Consider the following 22,017-nt stretch of genomic DNA (forward strand, 5'->3'; position numbering starts at 1 on the left):
ATTTCTAATTTTGTTTTTTGCTTTTTGTTTGGGCGATATGCATCAGGCCACTGATCAGGCTCTCACTCCGGTAGCTAAATAATTATATTGAAATCACATTCACGCACGCTGAATTGTTGAGCCTGATTAACGTTACTGTTATTGTAGAATTTGGTTTTCACGGTAGATTTTAGGTGATGTTTTTCATTTTGTCATCGATGTAATGTTGATAGCGGCCTCGTGTGGCAGTGCAATCGCTGCAACTTCATTGCGCGCATGATGCAGCGTTTGCGTTCGAGGAGCGCTCTTGCTTTCGGATAAATTGTGCTGTCGCTGTCACATTAGCAACGTTCATGTCTCTTGAAGATCCTGATGCTGAATAATGTCTGAAGAAAAATCTTCCAGCGATGTCACAAGCTCGTTCTTTGACGAGAGCGAAGCAGATACAAGCTTCCTCGGTATTGGTAAGGCGCCTTTTACGTAATTTTATGACGTGTAAATTTATGGCAGTGGGTCTTGTTTAGTTTCATCGTTATTGCATTTACACTGTCAAAGAATATTGCTGAGAGATGTATGGTGAAGAATTTCTTCCGTAATCTACACTAAAGTAGGTTACTGCGCAAAGCCCTACTTTTACGAACTAGCCGCATAACTTTCGACACTTGCTTCTAGTCCGTAATGAGCTTTTGTTCATAACGTTTTCACTAAAGATGACGCCCAGGCGAGCTTGTACGACCGTAACAGGGTGTGGGCATTTTCTGTAGTGCAAGACCTCTTTGCTAAGCTGTTTTCCTTGTCTTCAAGGCTAAATGGGCCATTTTCTTCAAAATGTTTTTGTTCCCACATGTTGATCGTTCGTGAAGGATACTTGCCATTGCACCTTCCCCGTGAGGCCTGCCAGCTAACGTAGTATGTCATGGTTTCTGTTGTGATGCAAAAATGATTGCTTAATCCGTTGGCTTAACCATTTAGCTGATATGAAGCACTTGGTGTATCCATATTTCGACAACAATTTACCAGCTTACTGCCAAGCCAGTACTCTAATTTCTTCAGAAATAGTGATGATCGTTCGGTCAAAAGGTTCATACAGGTAAAGCTTTTATGTAAGGAAATCAAGTAACTACGCAGTTGGCGTTCTTTGCAGGTTCTACCGTCCTATATTTCAATGTGTATATTTCGGGCACACCGCGTAGGATGAACGAGGAGTATAAAATAAAACACCCATCACGTGCGCAGCCAGTCCATAAAGAAGCTTTTTCGCAACATGCTTTTCTTCCTGAGGGCCAGTAGCACCGGGCAAGTAGTATGAGCAGTCATTAATGATTGCGAATAGTTAGAAAAATATTTCATCCATAATTTGTCTAATTATGATCACGCGTCTGTTTAAGAGGAATCTTGAGTAACAATCGCCCAATTACCGGAATTTATCGTTGTTAATATTCATGTAACTTCCATTACTATAGACATTAAATTTAATTGTTTTTAAATACAAACATTGAAAGAACTCAACTTCAGGTGTACTAAATTTTAGTATTGTTAGAACCAGAACTAATTATGGGATGTAGTTAACCAACTGGCAACTCCGTATAATATTTGCAATGCATTTATTTCTTAGGAGTACTTTCTTAAATGTTAACTTATATCGAAAAGAGCAGTGCACTGAAGAAAATCACTTTCTTATGCTTGACTATTCGTTAATGTTATGCCATGACGCTATTTGTGTTCAGGTGGCTCAAGATGCCCGAGGCCTGGCCTAGTAAGGTTTGTTTTGCCTGTGCTATCCGGGCCTATGCAACATGACAACCATATATTTATCTATTGACTTATGAACCATAGAATAAAAAATTACTGTAGGTGCTGTAGAAGTTCTACAATACCGTCTTGTAAAGAGGTAGCTTGATGGCACCATGTAAAAGCAGAATTCTGTATTTGTAAAAAGGGCTAGCTTTCATTGAATTTTAACAGGATGGGTCGAGGCATTTTGTCACTTTTTTTTGTGCATAAAATGAGTCAATATTCATATCCGTAAAAAAAAAATCTTAAGAAAATGAAAAAGTAATAAAATACTAGGAAACACGAGATCACCCTAAATAATTTACTGTAGTACTTGTTCCTACGAACCAGTTTCAGTGCCTTGGAAGTCGAAGCGCCTTGATGTCGGGATACATCAGCTTGCTGCATTCCTGTCGTCGCTGCAATTGTCACATGATTGCATAGTCATAAGAAATAAGTTCAGCACTCTCATTAATTTTTTTATGAGCAACATTATTGTACTTAGCCTTATTTCTCCATGATGTCAGCAAATATTCTTTGTCATGACATCACAGTAGTCTCAGTGACACCAGGGCTGGTGTAATGTAGCGATTCCTCCCGCTCGATCCAATTCTCTGCCATTTTTATCCACCATCCACGGCTGGCTGATTCCTTTGATAATGCAGGTACTGTGCCATCTGACCACTGATGAAGCACAACAAATAATGGCATTAGAATATAATTGTTACAATTATCTTGGCCTAGATCCCGCATTTCAAGACCAACTTTAGCATTGAATTAAGATACAAGTGTTTTCAAACTTTTATACTTGCTTAGTGTTGTCCCTCGCCATGTGAGAATTGTCTGGTAGAGCTTTCGTACCTTTAAAGGTATGTGACAGCCAAAGCGTGACAAATCATCATCATCAGCCAACTTTATGTCCACTGCAGGACGAAGGCTTCTCCCTGCAACCTCCAATTACCTCTGTCCTGCACCATCTGACACCAACTAGCGCCTGCAAATTTTCTCATTTCATCACCCCACCTAGTCTTCTGCTGCCCTCGACTGCACTTCCCTTCTCTTGAAACCCATTCTGTAACCATAATGAACCACCGGTTATCTGCCCTACGCATTACATGGCCTGCCCAGCTCCATTTTTTCTCTTAATGTCAATTAGAACATCGGTTATCCCTGTTTGCTCTTTGATCCACACCACTCTCTTCATGTTTCTTAACGTTACGCCTAACATTCTTCGTTCCATCACTCTTTACACGGTCCTTAACATGTTCTTGAGCTTCTTTGTCAGTCTCCAAATTTCTGGCCCTTATGTTAGCACCGGTAGATTGCATTGATTGTACACCTTTCTTTTCAAATGACAAATAGTGGCATTGAAATACAATTGTCATAAATATCTTGGCGACGATCCTGCATTTCGAGACCAACTTTAGTATCGAACTAACATACAAGTGTTTTCAAACCTTGATACTTGCTTAGTGTTGTTCCTTGATATGCGAGAAGTGTGTGGTAGAATTTTTGAACCTTTGGAAGTATGTGTCAGTACTCCTTTAGTGCTCACTTGTCATTTGGTAAGGACAATCCGACCTGTGGTATTTTAAATTATAAGAAATAAATATGAATACCAAAGGAAATAATATTGGTTGAGTCATAAAGCATGCCACTGAACTTGAATTGAAGCTGTTGTCAGGTTAATGACAGATGAAATGGACCAAGGTCCATTTCATTTGTCTTTCATTTGTGAACTGATTTGTACCGGTTCTATTGCACGCAACTAGTCATGCGCCTTCTGCACAAAGCCTACACTACTGTTTCTAAAAATGTGGGAAACTATGTTGACTTGTTCTGCAAGAGACGTAAAAGCAAATGGTGACGTATATCAGGTGGGCAAAGTACTTTAAAATATGGATTGCCATAGACATTCACTTTCTCATTTATCTGTTTGGGCATTTCATATTGGTCAACACACTCTGTCCCGTCTAGCACACTTATTCATGTGTAGCATGCTTATTCCAGTCTAGCAGTGATCAATCTGATAAAAAAGATGAAAGCATACGCTTTCCTAGTTGACTTAGGACTGTATTACACTCATATAGGGTGCAGGCTTCCTCTGAGAAGGCTGGCACTAGCACTGGCATTACTAAGCTGGCAGTGACCTCCTCCCCCCCCCCCCCCCTTTTTTTTGTATACTTGGATGAGGGCCCCCCTGTGGAGGCTGCCCCGGATCTGCCCTGCACTACATTTGGCAATCCTATGAAAATCTGCAAAGTGGAGGAAGTTTCATAAAAGTGGCTTAATGCTATTGTTGGGTGCATGACAGTTCACTTTGGGCACTGCATTTATTGAGATTAGTAATCAAAGAGAATGAATAAGGATTTATGAAATTAAAATTTTTGCTGTAATTCGTTGTAGCATCTTTTATTCATTATGACTGAAAAGTGTCCACGTTGAGACATATTTATCTTGAGGTCTGCACGTCACTTGTAGGAACCTTAGACAAACAGCAAAACCAACCACAGGACGTGTGCTGACATTGTGTGCACCATATAAAACGGAAGATTTGGTAAAACAGCTGATTAAATTAGAGAAACACGTGTCAACTCCTTTTTGGTCACGGTGTTGCTAACGAGGTACTTGAACCCATTGCCATTAAATTTTCACCTGCAAACACAGCACAAACCCTTATTCGCTCAATGATTCACCCTCTTTACTTCCAGTCCTCAACTTCATCTCAACAAATGGATGGTTCATCACATTTGGACTCATCGGCTTGTACATGCTGTACAGGAAACTTGGCTCATATCTACCAACAATGAGGAGCAGAGTCTCACCACCTACACCACAGAACTATGGTATAGTGCAGCACTTGTCACTCTCATTTGTGGATTGTCAACAAAAGGTGTTGATCGTGAAGGCATGGCATGCAGCCCAGTCTATATGTAGCATTTTGTGCAGGGCATGCTTTTTGCTTTTTCATTAGCGCTGCAGTTCACAAGTCATGATATTGCAGGTGCATTTTGTGGTAATTCTTCTCACTTTCTTACCTTTGTCATTGGCTTGCACACAGCTGTGCCCTTGCCGTCGCTAGAATGTCCTACCAAGCAGGACGGGTTATATGAAGAAAATAGTAATGCACAAAACTAACATTAACAAATTATAACCTCATGTCTCTCTTGCAATGATCCAAGTAACTATTTCATTGATAAAAACACATGAAAGGCTTGATGATTGGATGCCTGATGCCATTCTTGTATGTCTCCATACCCATACTCTGGCATTGTGAAATTTTCATTTCAGCATTCTCTTTTTACTTTTTCTTGTTATTATGTGTTGTGTTTTGCAGTTGCTTTCAAGTTACATTTGCTCTAAACCTCCTTTTTAGCTTTTCCTTCATTCATATTGTGTTTATTCCAACAACCACAGATCACGTATCTTTGTTCAATAGCCTAAGTTTGATTTTCCTAAGCTGTATAGATATGAGCATACTGTGGTGGCTCAGGGGCTTTGACACCCTGCTGCTGAACATGAAGCTGGGGGTGTGTTTTGCAGCGGTGACAAGCACATTCTGAAAAATCACCGGACTATAGAGAACATGATTACCTTAACTCAGCGACTACAAACTGTTGAGCGAGCGAATGACACAGTAGCCGACTCTCCTGGCGGGCAAATGCCCAACAGGGTTTATTCAGTCCTTATGTAGTTGTGGATGCTGTGCTGCCATCCAGCGGTACTGCTGTACACTACATCCTCCCTTCGGTAAAACAAAACAGAACTCTTATGTACTCCGAAAGAAAACGTTCACAGGTCAATCCTTCTCGGCCTGCAGATCTTTCTGCCGAACCTTGAGATGCATGGCATAGAAGTAGAACCGCGGGGTGCCTCTTCCATAGAGGTGTTTTCCCTAGATGATGCTGTTCTCTGGTCTTGGCCTGCTCGAGCAGCTCCAGGCATTGTTGTGGACATGGTGGTCTGTACCGCCACGGGAGTTCCAGGTGGGCTGACAGTGCATTCTGCAGGACATCTCGTCATTGGTAACAGGTGCATCTGGTTGCGCTGGAGTACACCCGTCGGAATGTCCACTATGTAGGAGCGGGGGCATTGAGCTGGCCCCATGACGGTCGCAGGGGAATTGACGTTCCTTACCCAAACCCGCTCACTGGCCTGAAGAGGCTGTAGTGTACGAACCGCATGTCTTCAGTTAAAGTTGGATGCTTGGAAGCTCCGGTTGTCTTGGTCATGCCGAGTCAATGGGACCAACAGGGGCCAGGCTGGCTCCAGCTGGCACGACGTCTTCAGTACCCTAGTCTGTAGGTGCCTGCCCATGAGCAGCTGAGCAGGGCCGACTCCGTTTATCCCGGGGGTGTCCCAGTATGCCAGAAGCACCAGGTAGGAATCACCCGCCCTCCACAGCAGGTCCTTGACCATCCTCCTCATCCGTTCCACTTCCCCGTTCGACTGTGGAAAATGGGGTCTGCTTGTGGCGTGGCGGAAGCCATAGGACTCGACGAAGATGGAGAACTCTCTTGCAGAAAACTGAGAACTGTTATCGCTGCTCACCAGTCTCGGGATTCCGTGACGCACAAAGACGCTCTTGACAGCGTTGATGACAGCAGGTGCTGTAGTCGAGCGCAGGCTGATGACTTCAGGGAAGCGTGACCGGTAATCCATCGGAAAGACGTAGTCCTGGCCGTTCAGGTGAAAAAGATCGAGACCCACCTCTTCCCAGGGCCGAGTTGGAGTGACAGTAGCGCAGGCTTCAAGCGCTGCACCCTGGTTTCAGCGCACGTGGGGCAGTTAGCCGCCAGTGTGTCTACCTAGTTGTTGATGCCCGGCCACCAGACTGATTCCCGAGCCAGAGCTTTGCACCGGTTGATGCCTTGATGCCCGTCGTGAAGAAACTCGAGCATGCGGCGCTGTGAAAGGCGGATGGCACGGCGATGCGGGACCCCTTCAGAAGCAATCCTTCGCAGATGCTGAGGTACCCTTGGTACTGCCAGTACCTTTTCACATGGAGAGGCAAATGGGATTTCCGGGGCCAGCTGTTGGCGCAATACTGAAGCAGTAGACTGCACTCGCCATCATTGGCTTGGGCCTGGTGCAGGTGCTCGAGCTGTGACAAGACGATGTCTGGGAAGGAGTGGACGACTCCTTGTGACTTGATTCGCGCGGTTGGATAGAGCGTAATATAGTGGCGCGGGTGAAAGCACATTTGCAGTTGCCAACAGCTTTCCCGGTACATGAAGTACTTGGTACTGGAAACGCATCAGCTTAAAGTGAAACTGCTGGATCCGTGGTGGCTGCAGGTCAACGTAAATGGATTTCAAGAGCACCATCAGAGGTTGATGGTCCATCTCAACGAAGAACTGAAGTCCACGGACACATCCCTTGAACCTTTGCATCGCCCAGCTGGCCAGCAAAGTTTCGTGGGTGTAAGGGACCACGATGTGAAAGCAACAGCCTGACGTTCACTGGATGGCTCCTTCTGAAGAAGTGCTGCCCCGAGGCCATAGGAGCTGGCGTTGGCCAAGACGGTGGTTCTGTATGCGGTGTCGTAGCGAGCCACGCAGAGGTCAGAGCACAACAGCTTCTTCAGTTGGGAGAAGGCAGACTGCTTCGCATGGTCGCAAGTCCAGGTAGATAGTGTTGGTGGTGGTGATGTTGAAGCAGGCGGGGTTAGCCTGGCATACATAGCCGGCAATTGTTCCGCCTGATCCTCCTTGATCAGGGGTGTGTCACCAGGTGTCGATGAGCCCCGTGTCTCGCAGGAAGGCTATCGGCAGTCGTTGCGCTCTCTTCCTGAATGACGCGGGCCCTCCGGGGAAAACGTCTTCAAACGTCCTGTGCGTAAGACCGCTCTTTTGTAGGTGTTCGACCATCGCTTTTCTTTCTGTGTCAAACTGCGGGCATAGCCAAATGAAATGTTCGATGTCGCCAATGTCACCACAGAAAACACAGAGTGGGGAAGCGCGAAGCCCAGTCTTGAATAACCAAGCTGGGGTGTACGCGGAGTCGGTCCTGATGCGGTTTAAAAGCGTCGCTTGTTCGCTTGTAAATCCATGAGTCACACAGGATTCGTGTGGATTCTTGTGCATCTCTCTAAAGTGAAGGTGGATTGCACCCTTAGGGTTTTGAAAAGCTTTTGGAGCTTTCACTTTTGGGACACATGTCAGCGCTAGGCGTGCAAGGGCGTCAGCTTCCTCGTTTCCATCAATTCCTGTGTGTGATGGAATCCACTGATGCTCGTTAGGTCATCGATCAGTGCCAGAGACTGCCTTGTAAATTTCTCTAGAGGTAGGCCCCGATGTAATCTCTGTAATGCTGACTTGGAATCCGTCAGCACCACGACATCTCGTGCAGAAAAGGCCCGTAGTTTCCGCAAAGCCGCGGTGATTGCGGCGCTTTTTACTGTTGTAGAGGAAACTATGCGATCCAGTCGGGCAGACCATGACACATCAAGGGATGGTATGCAGAATGCCGCTGCACAGCTATCTGTTTGTGCGCACACCGAACCGTCTGTGTACTCTTGTAGATGGCTTTGAAACACAATGCTGAAGTGGTCCAGAACAATAAACTTTGCTTCGGCAGTTGAAATGGTGCATTTCGTCGGTAGGTGGGGTACATTGAGGCTGCAGGTAACGCCCGAAAAAGACCATGGTGGGTCAAGGTGACTTCGTTTAGGCCATTCCAATCCTAAAAATCAGAAGGTGTTCAGCGCCGCATGGGAATGCGAGCGAGTTCTTGCTCTTAGCCGCCGGAGAAGCGCCGTGCCTGCGCGTGACTCGCCCAGCCTTAATAGCTGCGTCAGCAAGGCCTGAGATGCCAAGAGGCGGAGTGGAAGAGACTCTGCCTCATTAGTGACTTTCTTGTTTGAAGCCACCGTTGGAACTCCCATCGCCAAGCGAAGTCCCTTTCTGTGCACTGCCTCCAAGCGCTCGAATTGACTCATTGACGGTGATATCAGAGGGAGCTCATAGAGAATGCGGCTTGTTATCAGTGCAGCATTCAGTTTAAGCATGGATATAGGATTGTTTCCCCCAATGTACACCTGCCAATCGACGAAGTGCGTTGACTCTGTGCACTGATGCAGCCACAACACTTTCGACCGCACCACGCCATAGTACCTTGTTGTCGATGGTGACGCCTAGGAATCGAACATGAGTTGCACGAAGAATTGAGTGCCCTCTGATATTCAGCGTCAGACGTGTTGACTTGCGTCTCACTCCCGGGAAAAGCATGAAGGCAGATTTTTCTGCTGATAAAGATAGGCCAAGCGTCGATAAGTGGCGATCGATAGTGGAGATTGCGGCCTGGGATATCCGGGCCAACCGTTTGTGTTGGTACCCCGAGATCCAAATGCAGATGTCATCTGCGTAGATGGACATTTTAACTGCTGTCCGACCTACTTTCAGGGCATCTGGAAGGTTGGCCATGGCAAAGTTAAAACGCAAGGGAGATAGGACACTTCCTTGTGGGACGCCGAAGGAAATTCGTCGCTTGTCACTCATTATACTTCCGAGCTTAACTTGGACACATCGATCACTGAGAAATTCATGGACAAATCGAAGAGCATTTCCCGAGACACCCATGGCTCGGAGTCCATTGATGATGCCTGTATGAAGCACACAGTCGTATGCCTTGGCAACGTCCATAAGGATGGCGAGTGTGGAAAGGTCGTCTACACGATGATGCTCGATATGGCTTAGTAGATTCAAGACACAGTCCTGGGCACTCAACCATGGACGAAATCCGGTCATACACGATGGCAGTCATTTCCTTGCTCAAGATACCATGTTAACTTCCTACATATTAGTCTTTCCATCAACTTTGATACGCATGATGTTAGCGATACTGGCCGATATGAGGTGAGGTTTGTAGGATCCTTTCCGGACTTGAGCACTGGCACCACCCATGCTGTCTTCCACGCTTTTGGGATCTCTCCTGTGCTCCAGACGTGATTAAATATGTCCAGAAGGGCTCGTTTTCGTTCATATGGCAGATTTGTCAGCATCTGATTGCTGATTGAATCGGGACCCACAGCACAGCGTCTTCTTAATTTGCTAAGAGCCAAATCCAACTCGCGAAAGGTGAACGGCGTATCCATGGTATGGAATGCTTCAGACAACAGAGGGTTCGATACTCCTGCTGATCTGCCAGATGTGCATACGTCTGCAAAATCTTTTGCAAGGGTTTGCAAATCTTTTCCTTGCTTTTAAAGCAAGTGCTTCGAATGGCCTGTGTAGGCGAATCTTTCCGGATAGGCTATTCATTACTCCCCATATCCTTGTCATGGGAGTAAACGACGATAAACTCTCACAGAAAGCAGCCCATTGAACTTGTTTTAACCTTTTTGTGTGACGACGGATGACAGCGTTTATCCTGTTGTACTCAGTTTTCGCAGCTGGATTTCCCGTTTTTCTCATTAGTTTTCGCTCCGCTCTTCTACGCGCTGCGCAGAGGTTCTTTAGTTTCAAATCAGGAGTAGGGAAATGATCTGGCAGTTTCAACATTGAGGTAGCCACTCTTTTGCTCCGCTGCATATCTGCGAACAGCTCACCAGGGGATTCATCCAACGCTTCTCTGTATGTGTCCCAGCGTGTCACAGCACAGAATTGTCGCCCAGCAGTGTGAAATCCGGTGATGTTGGGGAAGATCGGAAAGTGGTCACTGCCCATCCTATCTGGGGCCGTTGTTCACGATACGACAAGGTCTGTAGAATGGATCACAAAGTCTTTGGCACTCCATGAATCTGGTGGTCTGAAGAAAGTCGGTTTGCCATCGTTCGCGATACATAAGTCAGCAGCATCCGCGGCTGCGACAAGTTCCTTGCCTCGGGAATCTGCAGTCTTATCTCCCCAAAGCGAATGATGTGCGTTAAAGTCGCCACAGATTATTCTAGAAGAGGGGCAATGAATGCAACGGTCCTTTATAAACGCCTCCATGGAGACCTTCCTGCGCGGACTTATGTACACCGACACCACACTGAGTTTTCGTTTTCCTAGGCACACTTGCACAGCGGCGACTTCCAAGAAGGTAGAACAAAGGTCTTGCACTGGTAAGGTGACGTGAGGTATTTCTCGCCTGATGTATATCATCGCACTTCCATTTGCAAATGACGGTATACTCTGATTTCCATGTCTGATGTACCCTGGGATCGTCCTTCCATTTGGGAGACCGGCCTCCGAGAGGGCTAGAATTGGTATAGGTATGTCTCGAAGGAAAAGGCTGAGTTCAGAAAGACGCTGTAGAATACCGGCGCAGTTCCATTGCATCATTAAGGGCACTTTTTGACGACGGAATGGACCAAGTGGGCGAGAAATTGCCGTTATGCTACTGTGGGTATGTGGAAGTAGAGCAGAGTATTACTGACTCAAGAGCCAGCACTGCTTCCAGCATATCCTTCGTTGAACTAGCAGGCATCTTCGTGACGTGGGAACGTAGTGCCGTGAACAAAGCGCGTATCACATGCTGGCAGTTTTCCTGCTGACTGTTTCCAACTGGTACTTGAGGTCGGTTTACTGCGGCCGCATAGGTGCGTTTTTCGGACTCTTTTCGAACAGGTTTCTCAGCGGCTGTGACCGTTTGCGTTGGCTCAATAACTTCGTTTATCGGTGTGAGACGCGGGAAATGAGATGCGTACTCTGTTTCCAAACCAGTTACTTGTGGCGCTCTGGACGTCTTCTTCGTGTTCGATGGTGCGCTTGCACTCTTTGGACCCAGAACAAACAACTTATTTCTTCACTGAGCAGCTGTCCGCGCAGGACATCGACCGTAGCTAGCAGGATGGTCACCGCCGCAATTTGCACACACAAAGTTGTCTTTACTTGCACACGTCTTAAAGTCATGAGGTCCCCCACAGCGCTTGCACCTCTGTTCCCCACGACAGTACTTAGCGATATGTCCGAAGCGCTGACACTTAAAACAGCGTGGTGGTGTCTCCACGTAGTCGATAAGCTCGTGTCTGGTGAAACCAAGGTTGATCTTCTCCGGGCATTCAGAATTTGCAGCAAATGTGAGAACCACCGAGTTAGTGCGCCTTGACTCCCATTCAGATGACAAGGTTTGGACCCGACGGATGATTCTTCTTGCATGGAATACTCCCTGAGGTCTCAGGTAGGTGAGCAGCTCTTCATCCGAGTACCATTTAGGGACTCCTCTAACAATGCACGTGTTTTTAATATTGCTACGGCACAATATGCGCGATCACGAAAGGCCAGCAGTGTGAAGACGACGACGACGATTAGAAGCTAGCGCGGGCTGTTGCCTCTTGGCCAAGCGCAGCGTATTTTTCCTTGTAAATATATTTGTACATAGCTTTTCGTCTGCGTCTTCCTACGTAACATATCTGGTGGAGGTGGACGTTCCCTGTACCTCGTCACGGAGCTTCGCAGTGGACGGTACGTCGAGCCTTCCTTCATGGCTCCCGGCGACGACAACCCGACTCCGCCGGCTCCGACACCTGCTGCCACTTCGACGACCTACATCACTCTCCCCGCTCCCCGTGATCCTGGCGTATTCTCGGGCCAAGATGGGGAAGACGTCGATGACTGGATCAGCCTGTATGAACATGTCAGCCGCAATAACCGGTGGGACCCTACTATTATGCTCGCCAACGTAGTCTTTTACCTCGGTGGCACACCTCGAGTTTGGTATCGCACGCACGAAGATGAGCTCACCAGTTGGGATTCACTTAAGACACAGCTTCGAGAATTGTTCGGCAACCCCTACGGTCAACAACTTGCCGCGCAGAAGGCGCTTTCCGGCCGTGTGCAGACGTCAACAGAGCCCTATGTCACGTACATTCAGGACGTCTTGGCTCTGTGCCGCAAAGTTGACACCCACATGACTGAGTCAGACAAGGTTTCCCACATCCTCAAAGGCATTGCCGATGACGCCTTCAACTTGCTCGTTTGCAACAACGTAGCGACGGTGGATGCTGTTATAAGAGAGTGCCGCCGCCTGGAACTCGCCAAAAGCCGACGTATTGACCAGCAGTTTGCCCGTCTGCCCAACACCCCAGCGACATCTTCCTGTGCCGACGCTCCTCGTCCCAACAACACTGCCGATGTTACCAGGATCGTCCGGCGTGAGATCGAGGCCGCCTATCCGGCTGCCTTCGACTCCAGTCCCGCCAACACATCTGCAGTCACGGTCTCACTGATCCAGGCAGTTGTCCGCCAGGAGTTTGAAAACATGGGTCTTCACACCATCTGCTCGGCCCATCGCCCTAATACCCGCCCGGCTTCTTCGATTTCGCCCCGTCCCGCATCTTCTTACCCACCACGTTTCCGCAACCCATCTGAATGGCGCACTGCTGACGACAAGCCTATTTGTTTCCACTGCCATCGAATCGGGCACATTTCTCGGCACTGTCGTAGTCGCTGGAGTTCCCCGAGCCGGCCTACTTATACTGCCTACTCTCGCCCCTCAGGTGGCCCTTCTCGTCCCTATGCCGCACGCTCCGATAATGCCGCCACTGATTCTCCTGCAACGAACCGCCCCTATTCTCGTTCGCCTTCGCCCCAACGACGACAATCTCGCTCTCCCCAGCCCCGTCGCTCCTATTCGCCGACTCCCTTCGGACGCCGCTCCCAGCCGGAAAACTAGACGATGCAGCGCCTCGAGGTGACGCTGCATTGCTCCCTACGCCGCCAAATCCTCTACTGACTTTGCCCACTCATCTGAACCTTCTTGACGTGCAAGTCGACGGTGTTTCTGTGTCTGCTCTCATAGACACTGGGGCGCATTTGTCCGTAATGAGCGCTGACCTTCGTAACCGGCTCAAGAAAATTATCACGCCCGCCACGACGCCTGTTGTCCGTGTCGCCGATGGCGGAACAGCCCCCGTAATTGGTATGTGTACCGCCCGCGTCTCCTTCGCCGATCGCTCAACAATCGTGCTATTCACAGTCATCGCCCACTGTCCCCACGACATCATCCTCGGCTTAGACTTCCTTTCCGCACATTCTGCTCTCATCGATTGTTCCGCCAGTACTCTCCGCCTTGACCTGCCTGTTCTGGATCCTGCTGAACCACACCCCAGTCGCCTCAGTTCCGCCGACTTCGTTCGCTTGCCACCTTCGGCACTGACCTACGTTGACCTAGTGTCATCCCCACCAGTCCCCGACGGTCACTACATCGCGGCTCCTATGCAAGACGTCCTCCTTACACATGGGATCACAGTACCCCATACAGTTTTATCTATTACGGCGAATTGCGTCTGCCTGCCAGTGGTCAACTTTGGCTTGACGACACAAGTGCTGCCACGTGGGATGTCTTTGGCCCAGCTTTGTTCGTTCGAGGATCACCCAGTAGCATCCATTGCAGTAGACGACACTTCATCCGATACTCCTCTACCATCGCAGTCGGCAAATTGTACCATCGCTGACTTACGGAAAATGATTGCCCCCGACTTGCCCTCCGAGCACGCTCGTGAACTCTACCGCGTTCTGTTTTCCTACCACGATATTTTTGACTTTAACGATCGTCCTTTAGCCCAAACTACAGCTGTCAAACATCGCATTAATACCGGCGATGCCCCTCCTATTCATCGCCGCCCGTATCGAGTGTCACCAGCTGAGCGTCAAGTTATTCACGCAGAAGTTCGCAAAATGCTTGCCAAGAACATTATTGAACCATCATATAGTCCATGGGCGTCACCTGTAGTACTGGTCAAAAAGAAGGATGGCTCATGGCGCTTTTGCGTGGATTATCGGCACCTTAACAGGGTTACCAAAAAGGACGTGTATCCCCTACCTCGGATTGATGACGCCCTTGACTGCCTCCACGGTGCTCGCTATTTCTCTTCTATTGACCTTCGCTCCGGCTACTGGCAGATTGCCGTGGACGATCTCGACCGCGAGAAGACTGCTTTTGTCACACCCGACGGTCTTTATCAATTCAAAGTGATGCCGTTCGGTCTATGTAACGCCCCTGCCACTTTTGAACGCATGATGGACTCCCTTCTTCACGGTTTCAAATGGTCCACGTGCCTGTGCTACTTGGACGACGTTATCGTATTCTCCCCAACGTTCGCTACGCACCTCGAGCGCCTCTCAGCAGTCCTGGACGTTTTTCGGCGAGCCGGTCTGCAACTCAACGCATCGAAGTGCCAATTCGGCCGCCGCCAGATTACCGTCCTTGGACATCTCGTTGACGCGAACGGAGTGCAACCGGACCCAGGCAAGATCCATGCTGTTACGCACTTCCCTGTTCCGAAGTGTGTCAAGGATGTGCGCAGCTTCATCGGCCTTTGTTCGTACTTCCGCCGTTTCGTGAGAAATTTCGCCGCCATAGCACGACCACTAACCGACCTTTTGAAAAAAGACGCTCCTTTCCAGTGGGGCGATAACGAGGCCTCTGCATTCTCTCATCTAATCGACATTCTCACAACGCCACCCGTTTTGGCCCATTTCGATCCTTCTGCGCCTACCGAAGTCCGTACTGATGCCAGCGGTCACGGAATTGGAGCAGTACTGGCACAACGCCAGCGTGGCCACGACCGTGTTATCGCTTACGCCAGCAGGCTCCTCTCACCCGCGGAGCGCAACTATTCCATCACTGAGCGTGAGTGTCTGGCCCTAGTTTGGGCGGTTGCGAAATTCCGCCCATACTTATATGGCCGATCCTTTTCCGTTGTCACAGACCATCACGCGCTTTGCTGGTTATGCTCACTGAAAGATCCTACAGGAAGACTTGGTCGCTGGGCCTTACGCCTCCAAGAATATTCGTATACTGTCACCTATAAATCTGGCCGACTACACAAGGACGCTGACTGCCTGTCTCGCTACCCGGTCGACGAGCCTGACGACGCCGACAGTAGTAGCGCCAACGGCATTTTCTCTGTCTCTGCCTTCGGTAACATCGCCGATGAGCAGTACCGAGACCTATCGCTGCGAGCACTTATCGAGCGTCTGCGCTCTACACCTACCGACGCATCCGTTCGCCGATATGTCCTCCAGGGTGGCATTCTGTATCGAAGGAACTTCCTCCCTGACGGCTCTGACCTTCTTCTTGTCGTGCCAAAACAGCTACGACAGACTGTGCTCTTTGAGATGCATGACGCACCCACTTCAGGACATCTTGGGGTAACCCGCACGTACGACCGCGTCCGCCGCCGCTTCTATTGGCCTGGTCTCGCTCGCTCCGTTCGACGCTATGTTGCTGCCTGTGATCCCTGCCAGCGTCGGAAGACACCTCAGGTGCTACCTGCCGGTCATCTCCAGCCGATCACCGTCCCTGTGGAACCGTTCTTTCGTGTTGGATTAGACCTGCTCGGTCCCTTTCCCACGTCATCTTCTGGGAACAAATGGGTAGCCGTCGCGACTGATTACGCCACCCGATACGCTATCACTCGGGCTCTCCCTACCAGCTGCGCCACTGACGTCGCGGACTTTCTCTTGCGTGACATTATCTTGCTTCATGGCGCCCCGCGACAGCTGCTTACTGACCGTGGTCGAAACTTCCTCTCGAAAGTTATCGCTGACATTGTGCGTTCCTCCTCCATTCAACACAAACTGACTACTTCATACCATCCTCAAACCAATGGCCTGACAGAGCGGTTAAACCGTACTCTTACCGATATGCTGGCCAAGTACGTTTCCAAGGACCACCACGACTGGGACATTGCCCTTCCTTACGTAACATTTGCGTACAATTCTTCCCGGCACGACACCGCCGGATTTTCTCCCTTTTATCTACTGTACGGTCGCGAACCTACCTTGCCCCTAGACACGGCACTTCCTCCTGCTGCGGTCTCAACAAGCGAGTATGCGCGCGACGCCATCGCCCTCGCTGACCATGCACGCCAGCTTGCCCGTGCTCGACTGACGGCCTCACAGACCACTCAGCAGTGTCAGTACAACGCCCGCCATCGTGACGTACAGTTTTCACCTGGTGCGCTCGTGCTCCTGTGGTCGCCCTCTCGTCACGTCGGACTTTCAGAGAAGCTCCTTTCGCGATACACAGGGCCCTACCGCGTGCTGCGCCAGGTGACGCCTGTGACTTACGAAATTGCTCCTGTGGCCTCAACCTCGTCCTCCCCTGTGGCATCTAGTGATGTCGTACACGTCAGTAGGCTCAAGGCCTACTACACTGCTTCCGAGTCCGATCTTTAGTCGCTCCGGGACGGCGCTTTTGCAGCCGGGGGTAGTGCTACGGCACAATATGCGCGATCACGAAAGGCCAGCAGTGTGAAGACGACGACGACGATTAGAAGCTAGCGCGGGCTGTTGCCTCTTGGCCAAGCGCAGCGTATTTTTCCTTGTAAATATATTTGTACATAGCTTTTCGTCTGCGTCTTCCTACGTAACAATATAACTGTGTGGGACGCGGGCAGATATGACTACGTCGCCAATATTCTTGGTCTCTAGAAGGACGTTGGCTTGTCCTTCTGTCTCTACATCTAAGAGCAATGCTCCCTGTGCTGTGAAGTCGCTCTTCACTGGTGCTCCACCGAGAATCGTTTCAAGCTCAGAATACAGGACAATAGGGTTTACTTGCCTTAAATCATCTCTTTCGGATGCTGCAGTGATTAACACTGGAATGCCCTCCGCCCTGTCTTTACGATGGGTACAATTCGGAAACCACCCTCGTCCATGTCTAGGTCTGAAGGGTTCACCACGTTGTCGTCCTCGATGATAGTTGACTCGTCTTCAGATTCACCAGTGTCTTGTTGCTTGCAGTCAGGCTGGCTTGTACAAACCAGTTGGTGTTTCTGACCCGGTGTCAGCCCTTGGGAGGTTATGGCGGGGTGCTCGTCGGTGCCAGCTTGGTTCCTTCTAGCACCTTGTGAGGCGGCGGGTGGCGCAGCACCCGTCGGTCTCCGATACGGAAGGTACCTTTTCGAGTCGACAGACGTCTTGAACCGTTCTGACCAGTAATATTACCAGAAAATAACGATAAATGTAGGCAGAGCTATTCAGACAGGCTAGCAGCAGGTTCGTCGTCTTCTTCTTCCTCCCAAGTCCAGGTAGAGTTCTTGAGCAGCAAGGCTCAGATCGGTGCGGTCACCTCCGAAACGTGGGGTAAGAAACGCCCGACGTGATTCACAAGGCCCAGCAGACGACGGACCCCTGCGACATCGTCGGGTGCATGCATGGCTCTGATCACCACAGCCTTGTCTGCGTTTGGAGAGATGCCTTGAGCGCTGACCACGACGCCAAGGATCTTGACTCTGGAAGTGGGGAACGAGCACTTCTCCCAGTCGAGTGTGACTTTTGCCTTCGCTAGCTGATGCATGACTTGTCGGAGAGGGCGGTCGTGCTCGGAGTGTGTCTTCCCAAAGACGAGGATGTCATCAATCATGTTCACCTACTTGGCCTTCGAAGATCCCGGACATCTGCCGCAGGAAGTATTCTGGTGCAGACGTGATCCCAAACGGCAGCCGGAGGAAGCAGTAGCGGCCAAACGGGGTTATGAATGTGGTGTATTCTTGGGACTCGGGGGACAGCTTGACCGGGTGAAAGCTCGATGAAGCGTCTAACTTGGAGATAACTGTGACTTCTCCGAGCAACCCAAGGCATTGTTCCACAGTAGGAAGCACGTGACATTCTTGGAGAATCGCCTTGTTGAGGCGAGTCAGGTCCACGCAGAGCCGATAGCTGCCCGGGACCTAGGGGACGATAACCACTCCAGCACACCAGTCAGTGGGTGTGCCCACCTGACGAATTGTCACCTCTGCTTCTAGCTTGTCTAGCTCAGTCTTGAAGCCATTGCAGAGAAGGAGTAGAAGGCACCGGGGTGCGCTCAAATAAAAAGGGGTGACGTTGGGTTGCAGCCTGATAGTGTAGGCTTCAGGGAGCGCCCCAAGTCCTCGGAAGAGGCTGGAATCGAGACAAAAGTCGCCTGTGGGCTGTGGAGTTCCTGAGACTTGGTCCCCGAGACTTGGTCCCCGAGAAGCCCAGCAGTGGGACCGTCTTGGTTGCCAGGACCTAGAGCAGCTGCTTGGTGAACTTGCCGTGCCACAACAGGGTAGCGATGTAAGTGCCTATGACCGGCAGGATGTTGTTATCAGAGCCTTTCAACTCGCTCTTGGGGTCTTGAAGCTTCGAGGGGACATCAGGAAACGTACTGGGTATGACAGTAACTTCGGCACCGGAGTCCACCTTGAAGGAAAGTGGGCACCCATTGACGAGTAGCTTGACGATCGGGCACTCTCCCTCAACTGCATGTAGCTCGATGGAACTGGCAGAAGGCTTCTGTGTATGCTTGCCGTTAACGTGCCTCTTCTTGAGGCACATGTTCTCGAAGTGGCCACTCTTGCGGCAAAAGTTGCAGGAGGCTCTGCAAGTCGGGCAGTCAGCGTGAGGGTGTGATGCGCGCCCGCAGAATATGCACAGCTGCTGGGTTGTCTTATCAGCTGGCGCTGACTTTCCACTTGCGAAGGCGAGTGGCATCGACGGCGAGCGACGATAAATTAGCCAAGTGACAAGCCTTGCGCTCATGTTGGCAAATGTGCGGGAGCACTTCATGCAACGTCATTTTCAGGTTCTGACAAAGCTGGTCCGAGAGCTTGTGGTCAAGGAAGCCCACGAGAAAACGGTCTCAGACGAGCAGCTCTTCAATGTCAGGCGAGGAGTAGTTGCAGTGCTTGACCATCATCCAGAGTGCAGTGAAAAACACGTCGGCTGTCTCGCCCAGTTGCTGCTTACGGCGGTGAAAGCGTGCTGATTCTTGCAGCTCATTCGGCGTGTGGACAGAGTGGTGAGTGAATGCCTTCTTCACGGCATTGACATCCTTCAGGTCCACCTCTCGCAGCGTAGTGGACGCGAGGACAACTTTGACTTCTGGGCCCATGCAGTAGAGCATGGAGTGCACTTGGACCCCCGTCGGAACGACGTAGAGTCCGGTGGCGAACGAGTAGTCCTTGTACTACAGCAGCCATGAGGGCCAGGAGCTGGGGTCGTCAAAGTCAAACGCTGACGGTGGACGCAGCTGGGCCACGCCTTGTAGAAATGGAGCGGCCGATGAAGCAGCGGACTTCCCAGCAGAGCCTTCCCCGGTGGCCATGATGGAGGGAAGGCGACTTCTTCGACGAAGAGTGGCGGCAGCGAGGCCAGGCCGTGTGCCGAAGCTGCAAGTGCAGGATCACCAGAGACGGATCCCGCCCACTTCTGACACCATGTCGAACAAGCGAGTGAGAGACACAGCAGCCGACTCTCCGGGCGGGCAAGTGCCCAACAAGGTTTATTCTGTCCTTATAAAGTCATGGATGCTGTGCTGCCATTCAGTTGTGCTGCCATACACTACGCAAACAACAAAGTTATTCCTTTTTTCACAGTGACTGCATCGGGCTTGTGTTCTGGCTTGTGAACTTGGAGATAGTGTTTTGCAACTTGTGAGCCATCTGTGGGAGAGTGACCTTCAATGCTTTTTGTATCCTTATGCCTTTGTTCTTCACAAGGGGTTTCATTCTTTCTCACATGTCGCATAGAGAAGTAGCTGGTGCCTCTATGAGTTACCATCTCCTTACATACATGTAAAATATTAAAAAAGCCTGTTTTGAGCTCTTGACTACTCAATATGTTTCCCTTGTGACCTCGAATATAACTTCCCCAGTACTGCTGGAAAACTTTCAGAGAACTCCGGTATTCTGGAGAACCTTATTGGACTCTATCTGACCCTTATCAACCGTTATCATTAGGTATCAAACTTAATACAATCAATCCGATTCTTATCTACCCTTGCCTGTCCTTACCAACCTTATCGGACATGACCCAACTCTTGCTAACTCTTATCAGTCCTTATGAACATTATTGGACGTGATTCGACCCTTATCAACCATTATAAGTGCTTGTTAACATTATCAGAATTGATCTGCCTTTTATAAGCCCTAATCGCTCTTTAGCACCTTATTCATCTGCGTCGGACCACCTTAAATTCCGATGAGAGCCCTATAACCCCTCATTGCTCTTTATCATGTTTATCAAGTCATTGACTGCTTTTCTGCCTATCTTGTGTGGAGTGCATGAGCCCTCATAGATCGGTGACATTTTGGTCAGTGAAAGTACGCCCTAACACAAGGTGCATTCCACGACCACCAAAATGCAACAGGGATGTGGCGTGTTAGGCATTAAATTTTTGAAATATCGGAATTTCCCTGATGTCTACAATGCACAAAGTCAGCTCTAGATGTGTTTCTAGATATAACTTTTGTTGCACCATCACCAATTATTTCAACAAAGCCTTCATAGAAACAATGTTTTATGGATTCTTTTCTTTATAGTGATTCGTCTTATGCAACAGACAGGTTTCCTTGTTGAGCCTGCATAGAAATGCTTATGCATTTAACCCTTTCCCTACCGAGTTTTTTTTTGGTGAAAAACAATGCAAAAGTAGATTCTTTTTATTTGCCTAAATAATTATACGCATTTTGAAACAACCAAAAGATATCCTTAAAAGCACTTTATTCGTAAGATACATACAAAATATTTTTTTGAAAGTGTGGAGAGGATTGGCTTCACTGCACTGCACAGCGGAGAGTTCTGACTTTCTGTAGTCCTCATTGCAAAATATGTCTCTTTGGAAACTGAAAACCGATACTGTGACAAGCGGGGCCCATGCTTGTAGCAAGGGATGTCAGATCCCTAAATTGTAGGCTCAGTGTGGTACATTTCAAAGCAAGGAATAGTGCAGAGTGCTACTCCACATTCCTCGCACCAGGTACGTGTAGTGGTTGGTTTCACGGAAAATGAAATCTGTTAGTTCATTCGTTGGAAACAATTCAAAACATGGTGCACAGTTGCCATCCTCTGTCACAGGTACCTTTATGCCAGGCGTGGCTGTGAACCTTGTCCACTGCCGACATGTTGAGACGCTGTCATCGCTGCCACTCTAGGAGAAAAATCAAGCTTCTTCACTGACAGAGTCCAACAAATCTTTTGCGCACAATGCATTTTTTTCCTTTTTCCTGAGCGGAGCCGTTGCTGCCGTTGCCGACACGCGCACTCGCATGCTCAGAGGAGGACGCCATTATTAAATCCCAGTTGCCAGCATCAAAACATTACTTAGCAAAAGTGCAAGCTTTGAATGCATTTATTTTTTTACTATGCCATCTGTTGAAGGCAAAAAGAACTAAACAAAATTCATCAGAGTTGCTTGACTGCGGAAGTGCACATGCGCTTGTTCCAACGTGGGCGAACCCAGCTCATCTTCGGTGGGAGCAGCACAAACCGCGTGCATGAGCTCAGCTCGTACACGGTAGGGAAAGGGTTAAAAGCTTTAATGTCCAATTGAACATCACTGAGCAGTCCTTCACATTATGAACTCCTCACT

General features: G+C 49.2%; 1 protein-coding gene across 1 annotated transcript in view; it reads left to right on the forward strand.

Moving 5' to 3' along the window:
* The first annotated feature begins 219 nt into the window (after nucleotides 1-219).
* Nucleotides 220-22,017, forward strand: part of LOC126531762 (selenoprotein S-like) — a 39,795-nt gene continuing 17,997 nt past the window's right edge. Inside the window, exons 1-2 of the mRNA XM_050179470.3 lie at nucleotides 220-443; nucleotides 4,464-4,598. Coding sequence (XP_050035427.1) covers nucleotides 362-443; nucleotides 4,464-4,598 — 217 coding nt within the window. The 5' untranslated portion in view covers nucleotides 220-361. The remainder of the gene's footprint in view (nucleotides 444-4,463; nucleotides 4,599-22,017) is intronic.

The sequence above is a fragment of the Dermacentor andersoni genome, chromosome 5, assembly GCF_023375885.2.
Source record: "Dermacentor andersoni chromosome 5, qqDerAnde1_hic_scaffold, whole genome shotgun sequence".
Classification (NCBI taxonomy): Eukaryota; Metazoa; Arthropoda; class Arachnida; order Ixodida; family Ixodidae; genus Dermacentor; species Dermacentor andersoni.